The following is a 26,349-nucleotide window of genomic DNA, read 5'->3' as shown; positions in this document are numbered from 1 at the left end:
TACAGTCCTTATGCTCCGAGATAAGGACGAGGCTACCGTTACCGACGGAGGAACCTCTCCCGTCGGGGGATCCAGAACCGGGACCTTCTGGTGTTCCCCCTACCAAGAAAAGAAGGATCCATCCACCACCTCCTTTTCAACCGTCGCGCCCCGTCCAGCCCTCCTCCCCGTCCACCCGAGGGGATGATACGGGGACTGACACGGCAGCGACGGGTACGGACGACGAGGCATACGACGAGGATTTTCCGTCGTCGCCTCCCACCAGGGCTTCTCCGCCCGACGAGATCGGATCTTTCCACTCCATGATCTCCAGGGCTTCCGAGCTTTTCCAACTCTGCCCTGAGGAGAAGAAAAAGGAAGGCTTCCTTTATCAGCGGCGCGAGGCCAAGAGGAAGACGGTCCTCTCAGTGCCTCTGTTGGACGACATTTGGGATGAGGGCCTTTCCCTCCTCAAGAACCCTTCCACGACGCCAGCTAGAAGAGACCGGTACGAGAAAAAGTACCGGGTCCCGGACACGGCCCCCCTGTGCCTCCGGGCGCAGCCTACCCCGGACTCCGTCGTCTCCGCGGCAGCCAGGAAGAAAGCGGGGGGGGTGCGGCCTCCACATCGACTTCCCCGCCGGACGGCGAGGGAAAGAAATTGGATGCTATGGGACGTAGAGTCATCTCGTCGGCAGCGACGACGATTAAAGCGGCCAACGCCTTGGCTATCGTGGCCCGCTATGACAGGGAGCTCTGGTACAAGATAGCTCCCCTGCTGGATTTTCTGCCGGACGACAAGAGGGCGGAGGCCCTTGAGATCCTGCAGGAAGGTGAGGTGGCCTCGGACCACGCCATCACCGTGGCGACGGACATCGCCGACACCGGGTTCCGCCAGCTGGGCAACGGCGTTTGCCTTCGACGTCGTGGATGGCTCAAAGCTACGGATTTCCGGCAGGACGTCCAGACCAGAGTCCTGGACATGCCCTTCGACGGGAACAACCTGTTTGGGAAGACAGTGGACGATTCCCTTCAGGCCATCAAGGCGGATACTGAGACGGCCCGGGCCCTTGGAGTCCTGCAACGACGGACGCCCTTTCGGAGCGGCGGAGGCAAAGGCGCCTCCAAAGGTTCCGGCGGCGGTTTCGCTTCCTACCGTCAAGCGGCCCGCTCGTCGTCGCAAGAGGCCTACAGAGGACGAGGCAAGTCTAGCGGACCCCGCCGTCGTCGCCAAGGAGGTCAAGGCGGCAAGGCCGCGCCCAAGCAGGATTGAACCGGCCGTGGGGTCGGGCCCCCACCGAAGCACCCCGGTGGGAGGCCGGCTGGCGGGCTTCGTCAGCGTGTGGGAGTCCATCTCCACCGACCGTTGGGTGCTGGACGCCCTGGCCCGGGGCCACGCGCTCGAGTTTCAAAGAAGGTGCCCGCGCGTCCCCCCCGTGGCCAGGAAAGAACTTCACGTCCCTCAACTTCTCCTGGAGGTAAAGGCGATGCTCAGAAAAGGTGCCATCGAACTCGTCCCAAAGAGGCTTCGGGGCTCCGGAGTCTACTCGAGATACTTCCTCGTGAAGAAGAAGACGGGAGGATGGCGCCCCATCCTGGACCTGCGACGTCTGAACAAGTTCATCAAGGCGCAGAAGTTCCGGATGGTCACCCTCCAGCACGTCCTGGGTCAGCTGGAGGAAGGAGACTTCCTATCGTCGTTGGATTTGGAGGATGCCTACTTCCACATTCCCATCCTAAAGGGGCACCGCAAATTCCTCAGATTCGTGGTCCAAGGGCGTCATTACCAGTTCAAAGCCCTTCCCTTCGGACTACGGTCGGCACCCAGGGTATTCACCAAGTGCCTCGCACCGGTGGCGGCGCAGCTGCGCCGCGAGGGGATTCACGTCTACCCCTACCTGGACGACTGGCTCATCCGCGCCAAGACGAGGGAGCTCGCCGTGGTCCACACGGCAAGGACCGTCCAACTCCTCACGGACCTGGGATTCTCCGTGAACTACGCCAAATCCCACCTGGTGCCCGCGCAAGTCGCACTGTTTCTGGGAGCCAGGCTCGACACAGTGTCCCTTCTGGCCTCCCCGTCGGAGGAGAGGACCAGGACCATCTTGGGCAAGGTGCAACGGATGTTGGTGGCCAACGCGGCCAAAGTGAGGTCCATCAAGTCCCTCCTCGGGATGATGTCTTCCTGCATCTACCTCATTCCCATGTGCAGGCTCCGGATGCGCCCGTTGCAAGAATTCCTGGATGCGCGCTGGATCCAGACGACGGGCAGCTTCGAGGAAAGGATCAAGCTCGACGAGAGTTTCCGACGAGCGATACGGTGGTGGGGCACCCGCGCGCATTTGACGGCGGGCATGGACTTCCAGACACCAGCCCACCAGGAGACCGTGACCACGGATGCCTCCCTGGAAGGGTGGGGAGCGCACACCGAAAATCTGCACGCAAGGGGACTCTGGCTCCCGACGGAGAAGTCCCTGCATATCAACGTCCTGGAGCTCCGTGCAGTGTTTTGGGCCCTCAGGTCCTTCCTTCCGTCCCTCAAGGGCAAGGTGGTGAGGATCTTCACCGACAACACCACCACCATGTTTTACATCAGGAAACAGGGCGGAACCAGATCCCCAGCGCTGTCCAAGGAGGCGCAGGACCTGTGGCATTGGGCCGTTGCCCAAGGGATTTTTCTGGTGCCGTTTCATCTGGCAGGGATAAAAAACACCATCGCCGACTCACTCAGCAGGGAGCTGCGCTCGTGCCACGAGTGGGAACTACGGCAGGATCTGGTGGATCGCCTCTTCCGACGGTGGGGCACACCCCAGATCGACCTGTTCGCGACGGCGACGAACACCAAGTGCCGGAGGTTCGCCAGCAGGTTTCCCCAGACGAGGAGCATGGGCGATGCTTTCTCGTTCCCCTGGGAGGGCCTGTTCCTCTACGCGTTCCCTCCCTTGCCTCTGCTAATCCGGCTCATCAACCAGCTCAAGAGGTCACGGTGCAGGATGATCCTCGTCGCACCTGCGTGGCCGAGGCAGATATGGTTCCCGGACCTTCTGGACTTGTCAGCGTCCCCGCCGAACAAGCTGCCGGCGGACGCGGATCTACTCTCCAGGGAAGGAGGCGCCATCCTCCACCACGACCCGAAGTCGCTGAACTTGCAGGCCTGGCTCCTGCAGCGCTAGAGTTTGGAGGATACGACATACCGGCCGATTGCAGAGAGGTTCTTGCAAAGGCCAGGGCGTCCTCGACTCTTAAATGCTACGGACACAAATGGAAGAGGTTCTCTGTCTGGTGCCACGCACAGAAGATTAACCCTCTACGGATTACGGCCCCCCAAGTACTGCCGTACCTGCTGACGCTGGCCAAAGCTGGTCTGGCACACGCGTCCATCAAGATTCATCTTGCTGCGATCTCCCGATACACCAGAACCACGGGGCGGACGTCCTTGTGGTCTCATCGTCTGGTGAAAGAGTTCATGAAGGGACTGTTCAGATCGTTCCCGCCGGTGAAGGCTCCGGCCCCGGCGTGGGAGCTCAACGTGGTGCTGACCAAGCTCATGGGACCTCCGTTCGAGCCTCTGCACTCGGCCCCGTTGAAGTTTCTATCGTGGAAAACAGCTTTTCTTGTGGCCATCACCTCCGCACGACGAGTGGGAGAGATCCAGGCCCTTTCCTGCAAGGCCCCGTACTTGACTTTCCACGACACGAGGGTAGTGCTCAGGACGCACCCCTCCTTCATGCCCAAGGTACCGTCGGACTTCCATCTCAACGAACCCTTGGTGTTACCTGTGTTCTTCCCGTCGCCTTCGTCGCCGGCTGAGAGGACTTTGCACTCGCTGGATGTAGCTAGAGCGCTGAAGTTCTACGTGGACCGCACGAAGGGTTTTCGGAAGACGTCACAACTCTTTGTGAACTTTGGACCTGTCAATCAGGGGAAGGCTCTCTCGAAGGCTTCCATCTCCAGATGGCTCTCCGGCTGTATCATGTGCTGTCACCGGTTGGCAAACCGACCGCTGCCTGGCCGTCCGAGAGCCCATTCCACCAGAGCGATCGCAGCTACCACGGCGTTCCTATCTGGTGTGCCCCTGCTGGACATATGCAGGGCTGCTACGTGGAGGTCGACGCACACCTTCACGAAATTCTACTGCGTCGACCGGGATTCCAGGGAGGAGTCCAGGGTCGGCCAAGCAGTGCTGCGCAACCTGTTCGCCTGAGGTGAGCCTGGTGAGGAGGTAAGATGCTTAATGTTGAGTTGATGTGATGCTTGATGTTGAGCCTTTGCCACCTCCCGTGGTTGTGCATGTGTGTACTGCTATGTATTCTTTATTCATGAGCATGTGAATCCATGCCAGACCCCATGCTGGAGAAGGAACAAGTTACTTACCTGTAACTGTTGTTCTCCAGCATGGGTCTGGCATGGATTCACATGCGAACCCTCCCGCCTACCCCTCTGCGGCTCTTCACTTGGTCATACTGCCACTTCACGTGCTTCCAAATCTGAAGATGGCTGCCAGAGGCGGTGCTTAGGTAGAGGGCAGTCATTGGCTGTGGTCAGTATGACGCAGAGACCAGTGATTGGTTATTACTACGAAAGACAGATCAGAAACGAAACTGATACTGGTTTTTCTTTACCGAGGATTCCCAGCCTGACGACGGGGAATATTCATGAGCATGTGAATCCATGCCAGACCCATGCTGGAGAACAACAGTTACAGGTAAGTAACTTGTTCCTTGTCTGCTATAGTACTATTATTATTTTATTAACCGTTCATTTATTGTAGTTTTTGCGATCCTATGATGTCACCAGTGGCAAAGCTAGTACAACTAGCAAAAAAATAGTTAGTCTACTCTATTAAAAATGGTGCTCTCAGTTGGCCCTGAGCAGGGATGCACTATAGGGTGCGCCAATTAATGAATGTATATCAAAATTATTGCAATAGATCTTCACAACAAAATTATGATTTGCTTACAGGAAATGTTTATTCACATCCCTTTATATTTCTTTTATTGAATATTGTTATTTCATATTCAATGAGGCCAGGCTGATGAAGGTTTTTTAACCGAAATGCATTGGCATCTGTACATGAAATCCTAGCCAATTTTAGCCTGGCCTCATTGAATATGAATTAACAATATTCAATAAAAGAAATATAAAGGGACGTGAATAAACATTTCCTTTAAGCAAATCATAATTGTGTTGTGAAGATCTATTGCAATAATTTTGATATACGTTCATTAATTGGAGAACCCTATAGTGCAGCCCTGCTCAGGGCCAACTGAGAGCACCAGTATTAATAGAGTAGACTAACTCTATTTTTATGCTTGTTGATATTCGGTCCTTATGCCACAGGACCTCCTTATAACTGGTAGCCCCAGGACAACAGACTAGTGAATTAACATAAGTTACAAAGTAGTGCCCATCTTCACCCTTCCTTCAAAGATAGTACAACTCACATTCTGTGAGGATGTCAAAGACCATATGAAGTAATTTCCTGTGATGTCACTTCTGTCACTCCTGGCATTTTGGTGAGTTGAAGGCCCCCCACAGTGACTCTTACTCACTTTTCAATGGTTTTCATCCTCCCACAGTTTCCTCATCCGGATACATTTTCCCCAGTGCTAGGTGTTCTCAGAAAACGTTGCCAGTGGGAATAGAGTAGCTCGAAATCCATCCTCTCTGACACTCGATCGTTTCGACTCCGAACATTATGTCGCTCCTTCATATATAGCACACAATATACTTATTGGATCTGCAAATGACCAGACTGGTGCTGATGTCTTTTTTACCCTTCCTTTTGATGGGAAAAAGTCTTGATTTTGACTGACGACAGTACAATGACCATCTATTTTGCTTGAGGCTGTGTCTGAATTTAATATTAGCCAACAGATCGAGTTTCCTGTCTTTTTTCCTCCCTGTCAATGTTCAAAGGAGGAGGAAGAGAGACTTCAAAGGTCCGAAGAACAGTGTTTATGTAGCCAGGACAGCCCAGTTCCAAAGGTACAATCAGCTCTTTTTGTGTTTTTCACAGGCAAAGTTATGTCATGCGATAACCAAACACACTTTATCCCCTTGTATAGTTTTATGTATATATCAGAAAGTTTTCCAGCATGGGGTCTGGCATGGACTCACAAGCTTGTGAATATTCCCCGTCGTCAGGCCGGGAATCCTCGGTAAAAGAAAAAACATGTTAAAACTATATTCCTCCTCTTAACCAATCACTGTACTGTGGGTCATACTGCCACCAGCCAATGACTGCCCTCTTCCTATGCCCCTCCACTGGCAGCCATCTTCAGATTTTTACCACACGTTTTGTCGCTAAACCCGGCTGAGACCCCTCGGGGTGCAAAAAAGGTGGGGGGATGATGAAGTCCCAGGCCAGTCACAGGCCAAGACATGGATCTTTCGTCTTCGAACGATGAGGACTGGGAGTAGCCGCACATGGTCCTCAAGGATGACGGCGGAAACGCCGAAGGCGATGACGGCGCGGGTCATAGTTGCCCATCACGCCTGCTCAGCCGAGAGGTGTATCCCTGGACATCCTTTGGACCCTACACACGCTGGTGTCAGAAATCCAGAAGAGGATGCTGCAGGCCCCGGCGGCTCCGGATCATCCTCTGGCTAAAAAGAGAAAGCGCCATCCGATGCCCCTGCATCAGCCTCCACACCGATGGACACCGCCACAGACACGGCCACAGTGACGACCATGATGACATTGTCACGGCGGGTGGATCGCTGCAACCGAAGGTGTCCCCATCGGATGAGGTGCGGTTGTTTCATACCATGATCGCCAAAGCTTCCGAGCTTTTCCAACTGACGACTGAAGAGACCAAGAGGGAGGGCTTCCTATACCAGAGGCGTGGGGCCAAGAGGAAGACCATCATGCAGTGCCCCTCCTGGACGACATGTGTGAGGAAGGCCTAGCCCTCCTGAAGAATCCTTGCTCGGCCCCGGCCAAGCAGGATAGGCTGGAGAAAAAGTACCCAAGTGCCTACGGTCGCAACCGACCCCGGACACAGCGTCACCCATCAAGGCAGCCAAGGCATTGGCGATCCTGGCCAGGTACGACAGGGAACTGTGGTACAAGCTGGCCCCGATTCTGGAGTTCCTACATGACGACAAGCGGGTGGAAGCCATCGCACCCCTCCAGGAAGGTGAAGTGTCATCTAACCATGCCATCCCTGGGGGCCCTGGACATCGCCGACACAGGTTTCCGGCAGATGGGAAACGGTGTCTGCCTCCGTCGTCCGGGCTGGCTGAAGGCCACCAATTTCCGCCAGGAGGTCCAGACGAGGGTACTGGATATGCCCTTTGATGGGGATAACCTCTTCAGGAAGGTCATCGACGAGTCCTTGCAGGCCATCAAGATGGGTACAGCTTGTGCTGTGGGTACTCTCCAACAGCACCGCTCTTCCTTTTGCGCCTCTGGTGGAAAGTCAGGCAGATCAACAAAAGGTTTTGGTGGCGGCTCCTCGTACCATCAGCCCTCCCGGTCCACGACCCAGGAGCCCTGCCTACAGAGGCCGTTTGAAGGCTTTCGGTGGAGGTGGGCAGTGGCGTTGTCGCCCCCAAGGCGGAACGCAGGTGCCGAAGCAGGACTGAACCGGCCGGGACGTTGGGTCCCCACGCATGCACCCCGATGGGAGGCCGGTCAGCGAGTGGGAAAAGATCTCCACTGACAGATGGGTGCTGGACGCTCTCGCCCACGGACATACGCTGGAGTATCAGCAAAAATGTCTGCGGATCCCTCCGGTGTCTCGGCAGGAGCAGTACATCCCTCAGCTCCTGCAGAAGGTAGGGGCCATGCTAAAAAAGGGGCAATAGAGCTAGTTCCAAGAGGACTCCGGGGCTCCTTCTTAGTCAAAAAGAAGACTGTGGGCTGGAGGCCCATTCTAAACCTGCAGCGTCTCAACAAGTACCTCAAGCCACAGTAATTCAGGGTGGTCACATTGCAGCACGTGCTTGGCCAACTGGAGGAAGCAGACTTCTTGACGTTGATGGATCTGGAGGATGCCTACTTCACGTGCCCATTCACAGGAAGCATTGAAAGTTCCCACGCTTTGTGGTGCAAGGAAGGCACTACCAGTTCAAGGGCCTCCCTTTCAACCTAAAGTCATCTCCCAGGGTGTTCACAAAGTGCCTGGCACCAGTAGCGGCCCATCTACGTCTACAAGGGATACACAAACACAAAGAGATGACCGTCCAGCTGCTGACGGATCTGGGATTCTCATCAATATCCAAAGTCCTGCTTGGCACCATGGTTCCTAGGAGCCAGGCTCAACACTGTTTCCTACCTAGCGTCTCCCTTGGAGGAAAGGATAGCGGCTGTGCTGGGCAAGGTGCAACGGCTGTTGTCACTGAAGACCGCCACAGTGTGGACCATCAAGTCGCTGCTCGGCATGATGTCGTCGTGCATCTACCTTATCCGACTGTGCAGGTTGTGGATGCGGCCTCTTCAGGAGTTCCTGGATGCTCGCTGGATCCAAGTGTCCGGAAGCTTCATGGACAAGATCCTGCTCGACGAGGAGTTCCGTCGGGCGGTGAGGCATACACTCCAACATCGCCCGGGGTACAGGGTTTCAAGACCCCCCCCATACCAGGAGACGGTCACCACAGACGCTTCCCTGGAGGGCTGCGGAGTCCACACCAGACGTCTGTCCACCAGAGGCCTGTGGGTGCCAGAGCCCTGTGGCTGCCAGAGGAGAAGGATCTCCACATCAATATCCTGGAGCTGCAGGCAGTGTTCTAGGCCCTCAAGGCTTTCCTTCTGTCCCTGAATGGTAAGGTGGTGAGGATCTTTACAGAAAACACCACCACAATGTTCTACATCAGGAATCAGGGGGGCACCCGATCCCCATTGCTCTCCAAAGAGGCGCAGAACTTGGGGCACTGGGCCGTCAGACAAGAGATGTTCCTCATCCCCTTTCACCTGGCGGGAGTGAAGAATGCCATTGCCGACTCCCTCAGCAGGGAGTTGCGCTCCTACCATGAATGGGAACCTCGGCAGGACCAGGTGGACCGCATCTTCATCAAGAGGGGCAGGCCCCAGATCGATCTGTTTGCGACGGCGGCAAACTTCAAATGCCAGAAATTTCCCAGAAAGTTCCACCAGCCAAGGAGCATGGAGGACGCATTCTCCTTTCCGTGGGAATGCCTGTTTCTGTACGTGTTTCCCCCATTGCCTCTCCCGCTGTGAGTCATCAGTCAACTCAAACAGTGCCGATGCAGGATGATACTCGTCGCCCCGGCGTGGCCGAGGCAGATTTGGTACCCGGACCTTCTCAGACTGTCAGCGTCGCCTCTGATCAGCTGTCGCGCAATTCTGCATCACAACCCAGGATCGCTGAACCTGCAGTCCTAGACCTTGGAGGATACAAGTTGCTGGTGGGCTGCAGGGAGGTGCTTGCCAAGGCCAGAGCGTCATCAACTCATACATGCTACAGTCACAAGTGGAAGCGTTTGGCTATGTGGTGTCGGTTGCAGAAGATCACCCCCCTGAGGGTCACGACCCAGCAGATTCTTCCATACTTGTTGTCCTTGGACAAGGCGGGGCTGGCGTACGCTTCTATCTAGGTGCATCTGGCAGCTATCTCCTGCTACACCAGGTCTCCTGGAAGATCTTCTCTTTGGTCCCACCTCATCAAAGAGTTCCTCAAAGGACTGTTTCGATCTTTCCCGCCGGTGAAGGCTCCTCTCAAGTTGCTCTCGTAGAAAATCGCTTTCCTTGTGGCCATCACCTCTGCCAGGAGGGTGAGTAAGATCCAGGCCCTAGCCAACGAATCGAGGGTGGTGCTACGGATGCACCCCTCCTTCATGCCAAAGGTTCCATCGGAATTCCGCCTCAGCAAGCCTTTGGTGTTACCTGTGTTTTTTCCAAAGCCTTTGTCACCGGCTAAAAGGGCCTTGCACTCGATGGACGGTGCTCATGCTCTGAAGTTCTACGTGGCACGCACAAAGAGTTTTCAGAAGATGTCTCAACTGTATGTGAACTTTAGTCCTGTGAACCATGAGAATGCCTTGTCCAAGGCTTCCATCTCCAGGTGACTCTCTGGCTGTATCACACAGTCATCGGTTGGCCAACTGATGGCAACCCGGCTGTCTGAGAGCCCATTCCACCAGAGCGATCTCTGCGATAACGGCAATCCTGTCTGGTGTGCACCTGCTGGACTTCTGCAGGGCTGCTATGTGGAGGTCTATGCACACCTTCACAAGGTTCTACTGCGTCGACAGGGATTCCAGAGAGGAGTCCAGGGTCGCCCAAGCAGTGCTACGCAACCTGTTCGCTTGAGGTGAGTCTGTTCCAGAGGTAAGAGTTTTGCTTCTGTTCAGCGTTGCCACTATCCATGGCTGTCTAATGTGGTACTGCTATGTATTCTTTATTCATGAGCATGTTCATCCATGCCAGACCCCATGCTGGAGAAGGAACAAGTTACTTACATGTAACTATCTCCAGCATGGGTCTGTCATGGAATCACATGTGAACCCTCCCTCCTACTCCTCTGCAGTATACTGCCACTGTACGTGCTTAACAAATTTGAAGATGGCTGCGAGAGGAGGGGCTTAGGGAGAGAGCAGTCATTGGCTGGTGGCAGGATGACCCAGAGTACAGTGATTGCTTTAGAGGAGAAATACAGTCAGTAAGTGAAAGTGAAACTATTTTTTCTTACCAAGGATTCCCGGCCTGATGATGGGAAATATTCATGAGCATGTGAATCCATGCAAGACCCATGCTGGAGAACAATAGTTACAGGTAAGTAACTTGTTCCTTACGAGAAAGCGGGCAAGGTGGTGCCACCAGTATTCTGGGCCCATTCCACCAGAGGAGTGGCAGCCTCTGTGCATTACAGACAGATATTCTGTTGAAGAACATTTTCCATGCTGCAACTTGTTCTTTATTGCACACTTTTGTCTTCCTCCACTACTCATACTGCTTTGAGAGACTAGACAGAAGAGAAATCCTTCGGAGGATGCAATCCATTGAAGGAAAAAGGACTTACCGGTAGTATTCTTTCTATGGATTCCACTCCCACAGATTCCTCATCACCCTCTCATTCTGCCCCAAAACTGAATGGGGTCCATCTTAGTGGAGATATAATGGATATCTTTTGCACGAGAAGGGAGAAAAGGTGAACTGATTTTTTTGTCTAAAAAAAAGGAAAAGGGAAAACAAATGTGGTGACATATTTTTGATTGGTGTTTTTTGCAGTCCTGCTGCTTTAATTTCCCCTGAGTTGTGTTTTCCTTAGCTGCTGAGGATGGGGGGCGGGGGAGGAGTACTGTTCAATGGAGGCCTGGTATGTGACACATAAGAAGGAGCAATGTAATGTCTGCAGTCGAGAAGATTGACTGTTGGAGACAATGGACGTAGAGCTGCGCTATGCCTCCTGGCGAAGATGTCTGAGAACCACTTGCACTGGAGACTACCTATCCAGATGCAGAATCCGTGGGAGGAGGAACCATAGAAAGAACATTAGTATTTAATCATTTTTATTTTAATGGTAATTGACCAACCTTTGACTAAACCGTGGGCCTCAGAAGGCCCAATTTTCCAGCATAGTTATCTTGTCAATGCTCTATTAAAGGCAGATGGATTTTTGGAGCTTCAAACAACTTTCTTTTATGACTGCCTTTCTAGTTTCTGTCATATTTGCCTGTATTATCACATAACTACGGCACGCTTCACAAAGCAGTACGTTGCAGTATAAAAGACGCTTAAACCTTATTTCCTCCTAAGGTGCTAACAGAGTATCATCTTTCACAAAAAGTTTTTTTTCATCCTTTATTTATAATTTCAAACATATTAAATGCCATACAGCAAATTATAACCTTGTTCCCATCAGAACATATACACATCATAAACCAATATCTTAACAAGAACATAGTAATATTCCTGTCATAATCTACATAGAGTTTATATTAAAACACAACAAGCTAAGCGATACACATGTTCAAAACTGACTGGCAGTAAACCATCATGAAAATTATTCCAAGAATATGACGCACAAAGGCAAAAGAGGGGAAAGGAAAAAAATGCATGAATCCACAGTATACAACCAAATAATAAAGACCTCCATTTTTTTTCATTTTTTTTTATTTGGTTTAGTTGAAAATCAACTTTACAAATATATTTTAAAAGAAAACATCATCATTAATACAGTACAATCGATCTTTTAACATTCTTTACATCTATAATACATAATGAGCAAGCTTAAATCTCAATAGAGAAAAAGGGAAATATTACTTTACAAAAAAGGTCACACAGCAGCAACATGATTACATTTTCATTTCCACTTGACAGTTAGATTACCTTTTCGTTCATACGGAAATGCAGCATCAAGCATGGTTGCAATTCTAACTGAAATTTTTTTGTGCTAAAGATTTCAGCCCAAATTTCATTAGCAGATCTTTTATTGAGTTTATATTTCATACATTTGGCCAATTTTGAGCGGTTTAGCACAAAGGCCTCACATTGTGTAACAATATGGCAAAGAGTTTCTGTGTAAGATACATCCTTAAAAAATTGACAGTACATTATATCTTTTTTCACTGTGCCTCTTCTAAACAAAATCTCATTTACCGGCCATAAGTTTAGCCGGAATCTCAGAATTTTCTGTCTAAGGGCAGAGGATGGACATTTCACGAGATAATCAGCCATTGTGCGGAATCTCTTGTGACCAAAGAGATTCCTGTCAAAGTCTTTTAACTTCATGCATTTCTCTTGGGTGGATATCCAGTCAGACTGATATAGTTTGATCTTAGCTCTAGATGGATTTGTCAGCAATAGATCAATTGAGATTTCTGTATTGACAAGAGCATTCAACACATGATTATGCCAATTTGATGGAAATATTTGGTTTGAAGTCAATAGATGATTCGCTAAGATGGCTAAACTGTTTTGGTTAGACACACCCAAAAGACATTTTCTAAACAAAGTGCACATTTTCCAGGTGACTTGGAAATGTATGGACAAAAGCCCCAATTCAAACCTTAATAGCATGGTAGGAGTGCTTTTTGGTAGATTGAATATGGATTTCCAAAATATTGCCTCTATTTGATTCCAAAATAGTTGTGTTCTAGGCAGCACAGATTCCATCCCATAAGTAATCACAGTGTAAAGCAGTAGACTGTAGTCGGAATGCAGAGTTCACAAGGTATGATTTATTGCCGAGTTAAATTTTCACACAGCCTCTCGTTATAAACAACAAAACGTGCTTAAACGTGATTCAGCAGGCTTTCTCGGAAAACAAAAAAAGTGGATCAATTCCGAGTTTGCATGAATGTCCTCTTCAGCTTGCCTCCTCTTTGAGAGAAAATTAATCAGGTCACATAAATTCCTTTCCCCGGACACTAGCTTTCCATTCCTTCGCCATCTGTCCGACTTGGGTTTTGAAAAAAAGAAAACAGAGAGGGTAAACCCACGGAAACACTGTCCTTTGAAAATGGTTTACAGCCAGACTTTCCTTGTCAGTGAGGCTCTGCCTCTTGATAAGGATCTCCACGGTGCTCAGCCTTCAGCCTCCTAGTACGCCCAATGTATATCACCTGGGGATTCCTCCCACTCCTCTGTGTTCTCCGGCCAGGACTGCTGCTGTAATGAGAGACAGCTGATGAGTTTCTCTGGCTTCTTTTAACTCATACTTTGCTCCTCCCCTCCTCTCCTCTTCCACCCGCCTTTCCTGCCCACTTCCCACACCTGCAGCCAGTTTGCCTTCACTCCTCCACCCGGCTCCATGCACTGTTTGTCCCACACCTGCAGCCAGCTTGCCTTCATATCTTCCCCCTGCTCCATGCACTGTTTGTCCCTCCCAACCTGTATTGCTATGTGGGTATCTGTCACTGTACCGCATTACCGGGCTGTATCTATACCGCTTCCCTTTGTTCATTTTATCTTTTCCCCCACCTGGTCTCCATTTCCCGTGGTGGTTTATGGGACATGTAGTTTTGTTCTGTCCTGCTGATGTAACATTTTGGGTGCTAGGTCTGAAAGTTAGAATGGGGCTGTCTTTTATCTCTATTGCCTCTTTGACCTCCTCACATACTCCCCCCAGGGAACCAGGCCGTTCAGGCCGGTTCAGTGCCCTGGATAAATAATCAGTGACTAACTGATACTTTCCGGGTTTATGTACTGTAACAAAATTATAGGGCTGAAGAGTCAAGAACCATCTCAGAACTCTATGGTTTGAATCCTTCTGGGTGGCCAGCCATCTGAGAGGTGCATGATCTGTGAAAATGGTAAACTTCCGCCCTAGTAGATAATAACGGAGGGACTCTACTGCCCATTTTATTGCCAGACATTCTTTTTCTAGTGTGGAGTACAGTATCTCATGTGGCAGGAGTTTTCTACTGATGAATGCGATGGGGCAAAGGTTTTGTTCCGTCCCCTGGGATAGCACTGCGCCTAGACCGCATCCTGAGGCATCTGCCTGCAAAAAAAAGTCTTTAGAGAAGTACGGGCAGTGTAGGACCGGTTGGGTTGATATTAGCTGTATTAATTGTTCAAAGGCTTGCACCGCTTCAGGAGTAATTTTAAGTGGTCTATTGGTTTTCAAGGTGTCCGTCAGTGGTGCCGCAATTGTAGAAAAGTGTGGTATGAAACTTCTGTAATACCCCACAAATCCTAGAAATGCTCGGATCTCCTTTCGTGTCTCTGGAATGCGTAGTTTATTCAAGGCCTGTATTTTGTCCACCAGGGGTGTGATTACCCCCCCTCCCACCGAATATCCCAGATACTTAGTTTTGGCTGCCAGTTTGGTTTTCTTGGGATTAATATGTAGCCCAGCCTTTTGTAAGGATTTAATTACTTTGGTGAGATGTTCTAAGTGTTCTTCGCAGGTTCTACTGAAAATAACTATGACATCCAAATAAGCCGCCGCATATGGTTCATGAGGTTTTAAGATCTTGTCCATTAAGGCCTGAAACGTGGCAGGAGCGCCGTGTAACCCAAATGGTAACACCGTAAACTGAAACAGCCCTTGGGGAGTTGAGAAGGCTGTTTTCTCCTGATCCGCCGGGTTGAGCGGTATCTGCCAATATCCTTTGGTTAAGTCCAAGGTGCTTAAGAAGGATGCTGTTCTCAGCTTCTCTACCAGTTCATCAATTCTGGCCATCGGGTAGGCTTCGTATCGGGAAATGGCGTTTAATTGCCTAAAATCCATATAAAACCGTGTGGTACCATCTGGTTTGGGCACTAACACCACAGGTGAACACCATGCGCTCTTGGAGGGAACTATGGTACCTAGTTTCAGCATACTGTCTATTTCTTGTGCTATCTCTCCCCTTTTTGCTTCAGGGATTCTGTAGGGTCAGGGACGTACAATCTTGCCTGCCTCTGTGGGGATGCAGTGGGTAGCCAGATGGGTTCTTCCTGGTATACTCGAATACTTTTGCCACAGGTTCTAAAATGGAAAATAACTCAGTTCTTTGGGTGTTGCTCAATTGTTCCCCCAATCCCACATCTTGTATGCCGCTAGCCGAAGTTGTGACCATTTGTTCTGGGACCGACAGCTCTGCCAGGGTTGTACACAACACCGCTGAGTCCCTTTCTTTCCATAACTTGAGGAGATTAATGTGATAGTTCTGATGTTTGTTTTGCCTATCAGGTTGTTCTACCTCATAGTTAACTGGGCCCAATATTTTTGTGATGCTGTATGGTCCTTTTCATTGGGCGAGCATTTTGTTAGTGTGAGTGGGTCATAGAACCAACACCTTGTCTCCTACTTTAAGCGTTCTTGGTCTGCTTCCTTTGTCATAATATTCCTGTTGTCTTTCTTCAGCCTGACCCAGGTTTTCCTGTGCATAATCTCGGAGTTTTCCCAGGTGCTCTCTTAAGTCATTAACATATTCAGTGAGGTTTGTTTCCTCCTGGTTTTCCCAGGTATCTTTCAGTAATCCCAAGATAGATTTTGGTTGTCTTCCAAATAATAATTCAAATGGGGAATACCCCGTTGAAGATTGTGGAGTGTCACGTAACACCATCAACACCCATGGCAGCACTCGCTCCCACCCAAGACCAGTGGGACTGGTGGCTCTTTTTATCATTTGTTTGATGGTTTTATTATATCTTTCCACCAGCCCATCCGTTTGTGGATGGTACACCGAGGTTCTCAAATGGTTAATTCCAAGGGTCTTGCATACCTCCTTCATGACAACTGACATAAAATTACATCCTTGGTCGGTCACAATCTCCAAAGGAATCCCTACTCTGCCAAAGTAGCGCAAGAGGGCATCACATACTTGTCTTGCAGACATTCCTCTTAGTGGAAAGGCTTCGGGGTACCTAGTGGCATAGTCCACTACCACTAGTATGAACCGGTATCCTCTGCTGGTAGGTTCCATAGGCCCCACAATGTCTAGCCCTATTCTCTGAAAGGGTTCTTTGATCAAGGGCATCCTTTGTAACGGGGCTCGGGCCCGTATATGTGGGCTGGTTTTCTGACATATCCCACATTCTTGGCAATACTTTGATACCTCCGTGTATACTCCGGGCCAGTAGAAATTTTGTAACACCCTTTTTATCGTCATGTTTTCCGCTAAATGTCCCCCTGTGGTATGGTCATGTGCCAGCTGTATCAGCCCTTTCCTGTAGGACTGGGGAACCAACAATTGCTCCTTCTCTATGTTATCAGGGCCTTGAGTTACTCAATATATTAATCCGTGTTTTTCTTTAAAGTAAGGCGTAGTAGGGTTGGTCCCGCTAGCATCTAGGGCTTGCTCGCTGGCTCTTTTCAGCGTTTCATCTAACCCTGTTTCTGTTCGAAATGACGGCATATGATCCCCTACTTTCCAGTCTATAATGGAAATGTCTCTGTACTTTTCCCGATTCCCTCGGTTCATCCTTTTCTGGGTTTTGGATATTTTTTCACGACTGCAGGGCCCCACTAGCTCAGTTTGGGCAAAGGGGGCCTCTCTTAACCATCTATCAAATTCCGGTAGATCTGTTCCTATCAGTACCGGGGCGGGTAAGGTAGGAATAATAGCTGCTTTGATTGGTATCTCCTGCCCCTGCACTGATATATGATATTATATGATATGGCATTTGTAACGCGCCTATACACAAGTGTTTCAAGGCGCGAAACTCCCAACGCAATTTCTTCGGTAGGATACCCTTTCACATCCCCATGCACACATTTGATGCCAATGGTTCTCACCTGTTTGTGTTCTTGCTCGCTCACATGGGGCTGTATGGCCATCTGTCGACTTCCGCTATCCATCATTGCTTGACGGGGATGTCCGTCCACTGTGACTTCTATCACATAAGGTAACCGTTTCCTTCTGTGTTCCTAAGTTTGTAAGGTCTCGATTTCCATTGGTTCAGGTTTAGGTTTTCGGGAGCAGAATCGAGCAATATTACCCCATTCCCCACATTCGAAACATTGTGGTGTCGTTCCTTTGTTTGTAACACCCCCATTAGGTCGGGGTTCTGGCCGGTTCCTGGGTTCGGTGCTTGGCCCCTTATAAGGCCCACTGCGTAAGGCGGGAGTCTCCATACTTGGTTTCAAGTGGGTCGCTGGGATGGGCCGAATGTTACCTGCCTTCTGATATGCTGTTGCCACATCTATGGCCTCGTTCAAGGACAGATAGGGATGTTGCCTTACCCACCTCTGTATGGGTCCGGGTAAGGCATCAATGAACTGTTCCATCACTACTTTATCCTTAATCTGTCCTATTTGGCAGTGCCTGTTTGAAGCCATTTTTCTGCCAAATCTTGCACTCTGTAGAACAATTGTCTTTGGCTTTCGCCGGGTTTCAGTCTGGTTTCTCTAAACTTGAGTCTGTAGGATTCTTCATCCATACCAAGTCTTTCCAACACTGTTTTTTTAATCTCGGTATTAGGAATGTCCCCTGTGGGGTTGGCAGCTTGGTATGCCCCCTGCATTGGCCCTGTTAGCAGGGGTGCTAGGTAGAAGGCCCTTCTGTCCTGTGGCCATTGAGCGGCTCGGGCTATTCTCTCAAAATTCACAAAGAAAAAACTGGGGTCTTCTCCTACTTGGTATTTCTGTAATACCGTGGACGGTATCGCGGGATGCGTCCGGGTGGGGCCACTGCTTCTCCCAATATTCTTAAAGCTTCCCGTCCTTGCTCTTGTGCCGCACTTTGCACTTGTATGGCTTGTTGGAGGGCTTGTCTGTCTGCCTGCGCCTGATGGCCTTGCACTTGTATAAGTTGTTGCAGTTGCTGCTGTCCCTCTGTGAGTGCCTTTATCACAGCTTCCATTCTGTCTGCCTTGGCGTTCTCTTGAATCCCACCGCTGCCACCACTGTAAAGCAGTAGACTGTAGTCGGAATGCAGAGTTCACAAGGTATGATTTATTGCCGAGTTAAATTTTCACACAGCCTCTCGTTATAAAACATGCTTAAACTTGATTTAGCATGCTTGCTCGGAAAACAAAAAAAGTGGATCAATTCAGAGTTCGCATGAATGTCCTCTTCAGCTTGCCTCCTCTTTGAGAGAAAATTAATCAGGTCACATAAATTCCTTTCCCCGGACACTAGCTTTCCATTCCTTCGCCAGCTGTCCAACTTGGGTTTTGAAAAAAGGAAAACAAACAGAGAGGGTAAACCCATGGAAACACTGTCCTTTGAAAATGGTTTACAGCCAGGCTTTCCTTGTCAGTGAATCCGCTTCAGTAGTGCCCCGGCGCTGCTGCTCTTCGAGCCTCCCTGGCGGAGGCTCTGCCTCTTGATAAGGATCTCCGCGGTCCCGAGCCTTCAGCCTCCTAGTATGCCCAATGTACATCACCTGGGGATTCCTCCCACTCCTCTGTGTTCTCCGGCCAGGACTGCTGCTGTAATGAGAGACAGCTGATGAGTTTCTCAGGGCTTCTTTTAACTCATACTTTGCTCCTCTCCTCTTCCACCCGCCTTTCCTGCCCACTTCCCACACCTGCAGCCAAGTTTGCCTTCACTCCTCCACCCGGCTCCATGCACTGTTTGTCCCACATCTGCAGCCAGCTTGCCTTCATATCTCCCCCCTGCTCCATGCATTGTTTGTCCCTCCCAACCTCTACTGCAATGTGGGTATCTGTCACTGTACCGCATGACCGGGCTGTATCTATACCGCTTCCCTTTGTTCAATTTATCTTTTCCCCCACCTGATCTCCATTTCCCGTGCTGGTTAATGGGACATGTAGTTTTGTTCTGTCCTGCTGATGTAACATTTTGAGTGCTGGGTCTGAAAGTTAGAATGGGGCTGTCTTTTATCTCTATTGCCTCTTTGACCTCCTCACACACAGGTAACATTTTTGTTGATAAAAGGACATAATCGGGATGCATGTAAACTTACAGAATTTAGCCAGAATTATTTTTGCTTGAGATGTTAGCATGGTAAGTTTTGCTAATATTATTGTTTCAACCGATTTGTCCGATTTCAGATTATTAAACATCATCCCCAAATATTTATATTCTGAAACTATCTGTAGATTATGACCAGCAATTGACCACTGGTGCTTATTTGAAAAGGAGGATTTCGGTTTGTTTAATATCATTATTTGGGTTTTGTCTTTGTTTACCGTTAAATTGTTTGAACATACATAGCGATCACGGAGAGTTTGTAGCCCCGCTGGAGTTTGAGAAATTAAAACCAAATCATCCGCATACAGTAGCCAGGATATAGTTTGGTTTTCTATCTTGGGTGAGTCTGATCAGGCTGATGCCAGGTCGTCTGCGATGTCCAAGAGAAAGAGATTGAAGTGTTGAAGCAAGGATACATCCTTGCTTCAGGCCTCTGGCAGTGACAATGATGCTAGATAAGAGGTCTTCCATGTTCAGCTTTATTTGTATAGACGTGTTTGTATGCAAAAGGCTCACAATTTTAATCAACGAATCTGTGCATTCATATTTCAACAGCTTTTTCACAAGAAGGTTTCGGTCAACTGAGTCGAATGCCATACGGAAGTCAACAAAGGCCATATAAATGGGTTGCTTCCGTATGGTACATGAAGATTTGATGGTGCTAAGTAATGTTAAGTTGATTGATGTACCCAAACCAGAAACAAATCCCGTTTGAAAGGGATCTCTTCGATGAGATGCCAGTGACAAGCATTCAAATCACAGAGAACCAATCTACAGAAAATGTTCCCTGGCACATCTAAAAGTGCAATGGGCCGATAGCTCAAAGGGTTTTGTCAATCTCCTTTTTTGTGAATGGGCACGATGATTGAATGGGTCCAAGATTTGGGCAGCTCTTGATTGCATAAGATTGGTTTAAATAGAATATACAAGATTGAAACCCATAGATCAACATTGTTTTTCAATATTGCATTCGACAGCCCATCCGGACCAGGGGCTCTAGACATGCTCGCCTTGTTAATGTAATGACGAATGTCATCTTTGTCGAATTTTAGATAAAAAATGACTGGCTCAAGACTTGGTGCATCCTGTTGCGTAGGAGCAGCATAGATGGCCGAAAAATGGTTTATCCAGTCATTTTCCTTTACACCGTTTAGCTGTGAGGTTAATTGCGGAGCCTTGTTGGTCGTGTTGAGCATCTGCCAAATTTGAGCTGTGTTCTTACTTTGGATGTGTATTAACATACTTTCACCCTCTTTTTGTTGTCTGAATAGTCTATATTCATTCATCAAGTTTCTATAGGCTGTTTTAATAGATTTCAAGGCTGCATCTCTAGAAGCCGATGGTACAGTTCGGGCTTGATGTTTCTGTTTCCTGAACAATGCTTTTCTAAGACGAACAGTATTATCAGCATCAAGATGGATTTTTGGTTTGGAATTCTGACATGTAGCATACAACTCCATTACATCGTAGGGCGCTACATTGTCTGCATCTATGGAACTCGTACCTGCTTGATCAAAGCTTTTTAGGTGATTTCTATATTTAACAAGTTATTTTTCTGACCATTTTAATCGGTTCAAGGAATTTTTTGTTTTCACCGACCCTTGAAGCCATTATCTCTGTGGACAAGGGGAGGATGTCATGGTTAGTTTGAAGGTCAGCGGTCTATGATCACTGTATTCAGATGTTTTCACTGCAAATTCTGATGTGTGATCAAATAGATTTCTAGTAACAAAGATGTAGTCAATGGTCGCGCTTTGGTTTCGTCTGGACCAAGTTGGATTAGGAGGAGAGTCAGCCACGCTTGTTCCATTCAACATCACCAGATTCCATGCTTTTGCAAAAATGTTCCACAATTTAACTCAATCCTGATTTCTAGATAAGTCCTCCTTTACACGGTGTGCATTCAGGTCACCTGCAATGATGGCATGATTAATACCATTTTCCAGGATAATATGCTCCATAGAGGTTGTCAAATCTTTAAGAAACAGGTGAGTTGAAATGCCCACAGGATTCCAATATGTGTTGATGCATGCTATTTTAATGGAGTTAACAGAGAAATAAGAGCATTGGATAAAAGGATTGACAGCAGGGAGAGTGTGCAAATGCATGTTAGTTGTAATATTAGTGGCAGTTAGCAAGCCTGACGTTGGTCTACCCTTGGCTGCTCGTATTGCAGGTTCCAGATGAATATCATAGTTATTCCAAACCAGGGGGCTGGACAACAGAGTTTCTTGGAGAAAAATGAGATCATAATCTCCCAAGATAATCCAAGGGTTATGAATGAGATGGCTGAATCCTCGAGTGTTCCAACTGATTGCTGACCTCCAATGTCTTAGGCTCTACATATCGATCCAAGTTATGCATACATTACATTTAAATCCAACCACATATCATCATATAAATTAGATTGCGCTCTTTTTTTATACATCACTTTCTCATAATTAGATAATACAAGTCAGTCATTTACCCCACATATCAATGTGAGTTTTTTCCTAGTTTTCCACACCCTTAATTCATCAGTTCAATCTCCACTTCCAACCCTGGGGTAAAGAGGCATTTAATGGGACTGATGAGGCTGTACTCCCCTATCAAATATTCGCACCCAGTCTGGGACCTCAACGTGGTTATGGGCACCATGGAGCATAAACCATTCGAACCTATGGCGTCCGCAGACATAGGACTGGTCACAATCAAGACAGCACTGCTGGTGGGCCTTACTTCAGCCTCAATTCATCTAAACGAAGAGATAGTTCTGCCAACTTTTTTTTCCTAACCCAAAGGATGAGACAGAAAAGATATTACACTGTCTTGATGTCAGGAGTACCATGAAGTTCTCCCTGTACAGGACAAAAGGCTTCTGCAAGTCAGATGCGTTGTTCATCACCTTTGGTGGGTCAAAGCCAGGTTATCAGGCATGAAGTGCCTCTATAGCTAGGTGGATGGTTGCAGCCATTCACGAGGCATACAAGGGTCAGCCTAAGGAAGTGCCAACATATCTTCTCACTCATGCAGTCACCGCCAAAGCAATGGTCGTTGCCTTCCAGAGGCATTTGCCATGGCAACCGGTCATCGGGGCCGCTACTTGGGCTATCATTTTGCAAGCATTATTGTCTAGATGGCAACACATGATCAGACGCGGCCTTCGGGCAAGCGGTCCTGAGGAAACTGTTCTCTTAGGGTCTACAACGTCTCACCTCCCTGGGGTTTCAATCGGTGGTAATCTCCCATGCAGTATGGAGGAAAGGGGACGGGAAGTAGGCATAATTATAGGTTACTCACTTTAGTGACTAACGTACTCCTAGTCCATAATCACCTTTCCTCCATACGTCCCACCATCCTCCCTCCCCTTAAAATAAGTAAGTAGTTAGGCAGGTTAATCTAGGTGACGCGTCAAAGAGGACTGAGGTGTGGCACCGGAGGGCAGAGTCAAGGCAGCAACTGCTCCCGTGGCCAAGTCCCCGCTCACAACTAAATTTAAAGGGATAAAGACATTTTTCTGGTGAAAAAGGTTCTGTTCCCGTTCCTAGCGAGGGACACCCATGCAGTATGGAGGAAAGAGTACATTAGTCACTACAGTGAGTAATTTATAATTTATATGCCACATTCCGAAACTTCTTGGAATGTAGAGCACAGATCCCAGTGCACTGATCCCGCAAATGGAAATTCAAGATTCTACAGTTCAATTCTGATGAAGCAGTGGCAAGATGTAGTATCTATCAAAAACATTGTCAAAGGTAAGTAACTTACTCTTCCATTGCTCCATTATGGCACTGCTCTCAAGCAATAAGATTCAAACGCACGCAAACAATGCCACAGTATGCTTGACAACAATGTTTTAGCCAACTTTGCTTAACTCTGTTTTTCTTTCTCTGACAGGCTGAGTCTGTATTTCAACAGATATACCCAACAGAAGAATTCTGCCCACCGGCACCCAACCCAGAAGATATTGTCTACGAGGGAGATGCTGCCCAGTCAGGTGATGCTGCCCAGTCAGGCGATGCTGCTCAGTCAGGGGAGGATGTCGATTCAGGGGATGCTGCCCCGTCAGGAGATGCGGATTCCATTACATCGAAGCAAAACAAATCAGAAACTCTTGCTGAGGGAAATGTTACAGGGGAATACGGTGTAGTCTCAGAGGTGCAGCCCAAAGAATGATAAACGAAACAAAATAACTCTTTGGTTGTGAGCTTTGGTAATCCCATTTCCTGGCACCATTGCATTCTTACTTCTCAAATTTATGTATCGGGTATGATGTCTGTGTTTTTATTCTCTTTAAGTCTCCCAAATCCTCCACTTTCCAAGATCCCAAAAAGTTCTGGATCCTAGCTGCTGATATTTCTTAAACAAGGTTCTTTGTTTTTCATGTATCCTGTCCTTTGCCTCTCAGCGTTCACTTGGCTTTTTCACCATGCTTTTGCAAATAACAATGGTCACTACTTGCCCTAGATGCCACTATGCAAATTTACATGTTCACCCATGTCATCATCTTCTTCCAAGCTTCCTCATTTAAAATATTGAGCTGGTAAAAATTGAACATTGTTTGTATGTGAAATAAGCTGTATGGTATGTACTAGATGTCCTTTTCTAATTCTGTTTGTTCAGATGGTGATGAAGATGGGTCATAATATTACAAGCATGTTTATTCAAAGTCAAACCTGGATAAATGAAAGATCATTCAAATATTTCTGCTGTCTTTCTGCCTGTATAAATGTTTACTGCACAAACTGATTAAGCCTTAAAGATATGGGACTTGTTTACACTTTGTCTTGTACATATGTATTAATGCAGCCTAACAATGGCATTAACTAGAAATTAAATGTTTGCAGTGCCGGGAATGCTTGTTCTGTGTGACCTATTTCTCAGTAAGGAACATAAGGTGTATACATTGAAAGGGATGCCCATAGATACATGGATTATTCTACAATATTGCGGGCAGATTTGAGTCTGAACTGTGTGCTAACCCTGCTCCCATTGGAAATACAAGCGAGCATGTCCCTCTCTCCTTTTACATAACATAAACTGGAATAATACAAGCAATAGCCTGTGCTGTAGGAGGAGATTGCAGTAGTCTGTGGTGGTTTCTGTCAAGCTTAGTTGTATCAGCATAGTGTAACCCAACCTTTCTATATAATAGCTTTATTATTTGCTGAACACGCTTTATGAAAAATGAAATAGTAGAGTTAATGGAATAGTACATTTTTCAAAAAGGAGTCGAAGCTCTGTGTGGCCTGGTAAATCCACCTCAGTACAGTTGTTATGCTAACAATACTTTTGGAACAATGTTTTTAGTCTGCCACTGAAATTCCTAGCAAAAATGTTGTACTCTAACAAGCAATTTTACCAAATGCTATCTTTCACGTTTTAAGGCTTTAAGCCATGATTTGTTCTTTGTTATGATTTTTCTTTTTCTTTAATGGCACATTTACAGATGAATAGCTGATTCAGTTTATCAGCTGCTTGGTACATTTAACATAATATGAATATTTATTTCATTTTGAATTTCTATGCATCTATCTTTCAAGTCTACCATTAGCACTGTTCAGAATATATACCCTTCCTGTCTTCTGTAAGCCATTACTAATTCAGCCATTGATGTATATTCAATTTCTGTCTCCAACCTGGCCACATAATCTCTTCATACCGAAAGACAAAGTGCAGCTTGGACTCTATAATCTGTTGGCAGATCTGCCATCCAACTGGAAACTTGGAAGCCTATTTTACACTACAAGCTGTGTCTTGAACATTGGCTATTGTGAAGCAGAGAATGTAGTACAACCCTTCTCTTTTGCCAGACCATATAAAAAAAGCGTTGATTCTAATCTAAAAGTATTCTTTGCTTGTTGATGTTATTTCTCTCTTCGGATTTTTAAGAAGAGAGACTAGAAAATATGTAGTTATTAAATAAATGATCAATGAATGAAAATGCTTTATACCCCAAGAGATTCCGATGACCAGGCAGTCTTTTTCTCCAAATGTGGGCAATCCCAGTCAGAAGGCAAAGGCTAAACAAAAAATAAGGTATGTCCATTTGATGCTAAATGATAACCTCCCACTCTATCAGTTGTGTCTTCAACTATTCAGAGATGAAACTAGCATGAGATTCTCACATCTCTGTTCTCTCTTCCAGACGCACCAGTAAACTCTAATAATACAAAAACAAGTTTATTATGTTTCCTTTTCTGTTGCCTATTGATGACTTCCAATTATCACTAAAAGTTATTGAACAATCTAGGAATTTTACTTAAAGAACATAAATCCTCCTATATAATATTGAAACGCGATAAAACAAGCTCCTAAGGGATAGAAATTCAAAATATTTTGAGATAATGAAACCAGTTGTTTCCATCTTTCTACAACGTGTATTTGAAATAAATGCATTTTTAGGTTTGAGTTATTGTATGCATTGCAGATGTTTGTGGTTTGGTAAACAATCTATATAAAATACCTCAGTACATTAGCAGTTCATGTATTTGTTGTCTCCTGTTTACTTATTTAATATTAAATTATCTTTCATTAAATCATTTTTCTAGAAAATTGGTATGTGTTTTTCATAAACTACTTTCTACATTGAGCACTGTGTTTAATTTACAACTAGATAACTCGGTGGCTGGGTCTGTCGAAATCTCACCCTAAAATCAAAAGCTACTGAACACCTTGAGATTTATTTTTACTACATCTGTAAATAAACATATGCATGATAGTGATATTTTAAATATGTTAGTGCCGTCCGAAATACTATTACCATAATGCAGCATGATTATGTTTCAGTCTTGCTTGAAAATTGATGTTTTTTTCAACAACAAAGCATATCATTTCTAGGACAGTTCTTTTTCTACAGAAAGTGAAAAATATCTTTTGCTGCTTATTACATTTGTGTCTAATGGGAATCACACATTTGTAGCTAGACTTTTAGTGATCACACTGGGGTTGTGTTGTGCTATCTTCATGTCTTCTTTTATGACCCACAGTATTGTTTGTTGATTGGGTGTTAGTTGAGAGGATGTTGTTAGCCTGTTCTGTTTTTGTGTAACGGTTATACAAAGCAGTATGTTGTCCTTTTATCGGCACACAAAAGTGCCTCAAACCAGGCTGT

General features: G+C 47.2%; 1 protein-coding gene across 2 annotated transcripts in view; it reads left to right on the top strand.

Annotated features, from left to right (window-relative positions):
• The window catches only part of CHM (CHM Rab escort protein), a 1,673,681-nt gene extending 1,647,902 nt beyond the window's left edge, over positions 1-25,779 (top strand). Inside the window, exon 15 of one of the 2 annotated variants that reach the window (XM_069612935.1) lies at positions 23,133-25,779. In XM_069612935.1, the coding sequence (XP_069469036.1) occupies positions 23,133-23,411 (279 nt within the window). In that variant the 3' untranslated portion in view covers positions 23,412-25,779. The remainder of the gene's footprint in view (positions 1-23,132) is intronic. The other variant, XM_069612936.1, reaches the window with a different exon arrangement.
• The last annotated feature ends 570 nt before the right edge of the window (positions 25,780-26,349 follow it).

The sequence above is a fragment of the Ambystoma mexicanum genome, chromosome 5p (assembly GCF_040938575.1).
Source record: "Ambystoma mexicanum isolate Mex_15411 chromosome 5p, UKY_AmexF1_1, whole genome shotgun sequence".
Lineage (NCBI taxonomy): Eukaryota > Metazoa > Chordata > Amphibia > Caudata > Ambystomatidae > Ambystoma > Ambystoma mexicanum.
Note: the sequence above shows the minus strand (reverse complement) of the source record. Positions and strands in the feature narration are given on the sequence as shown.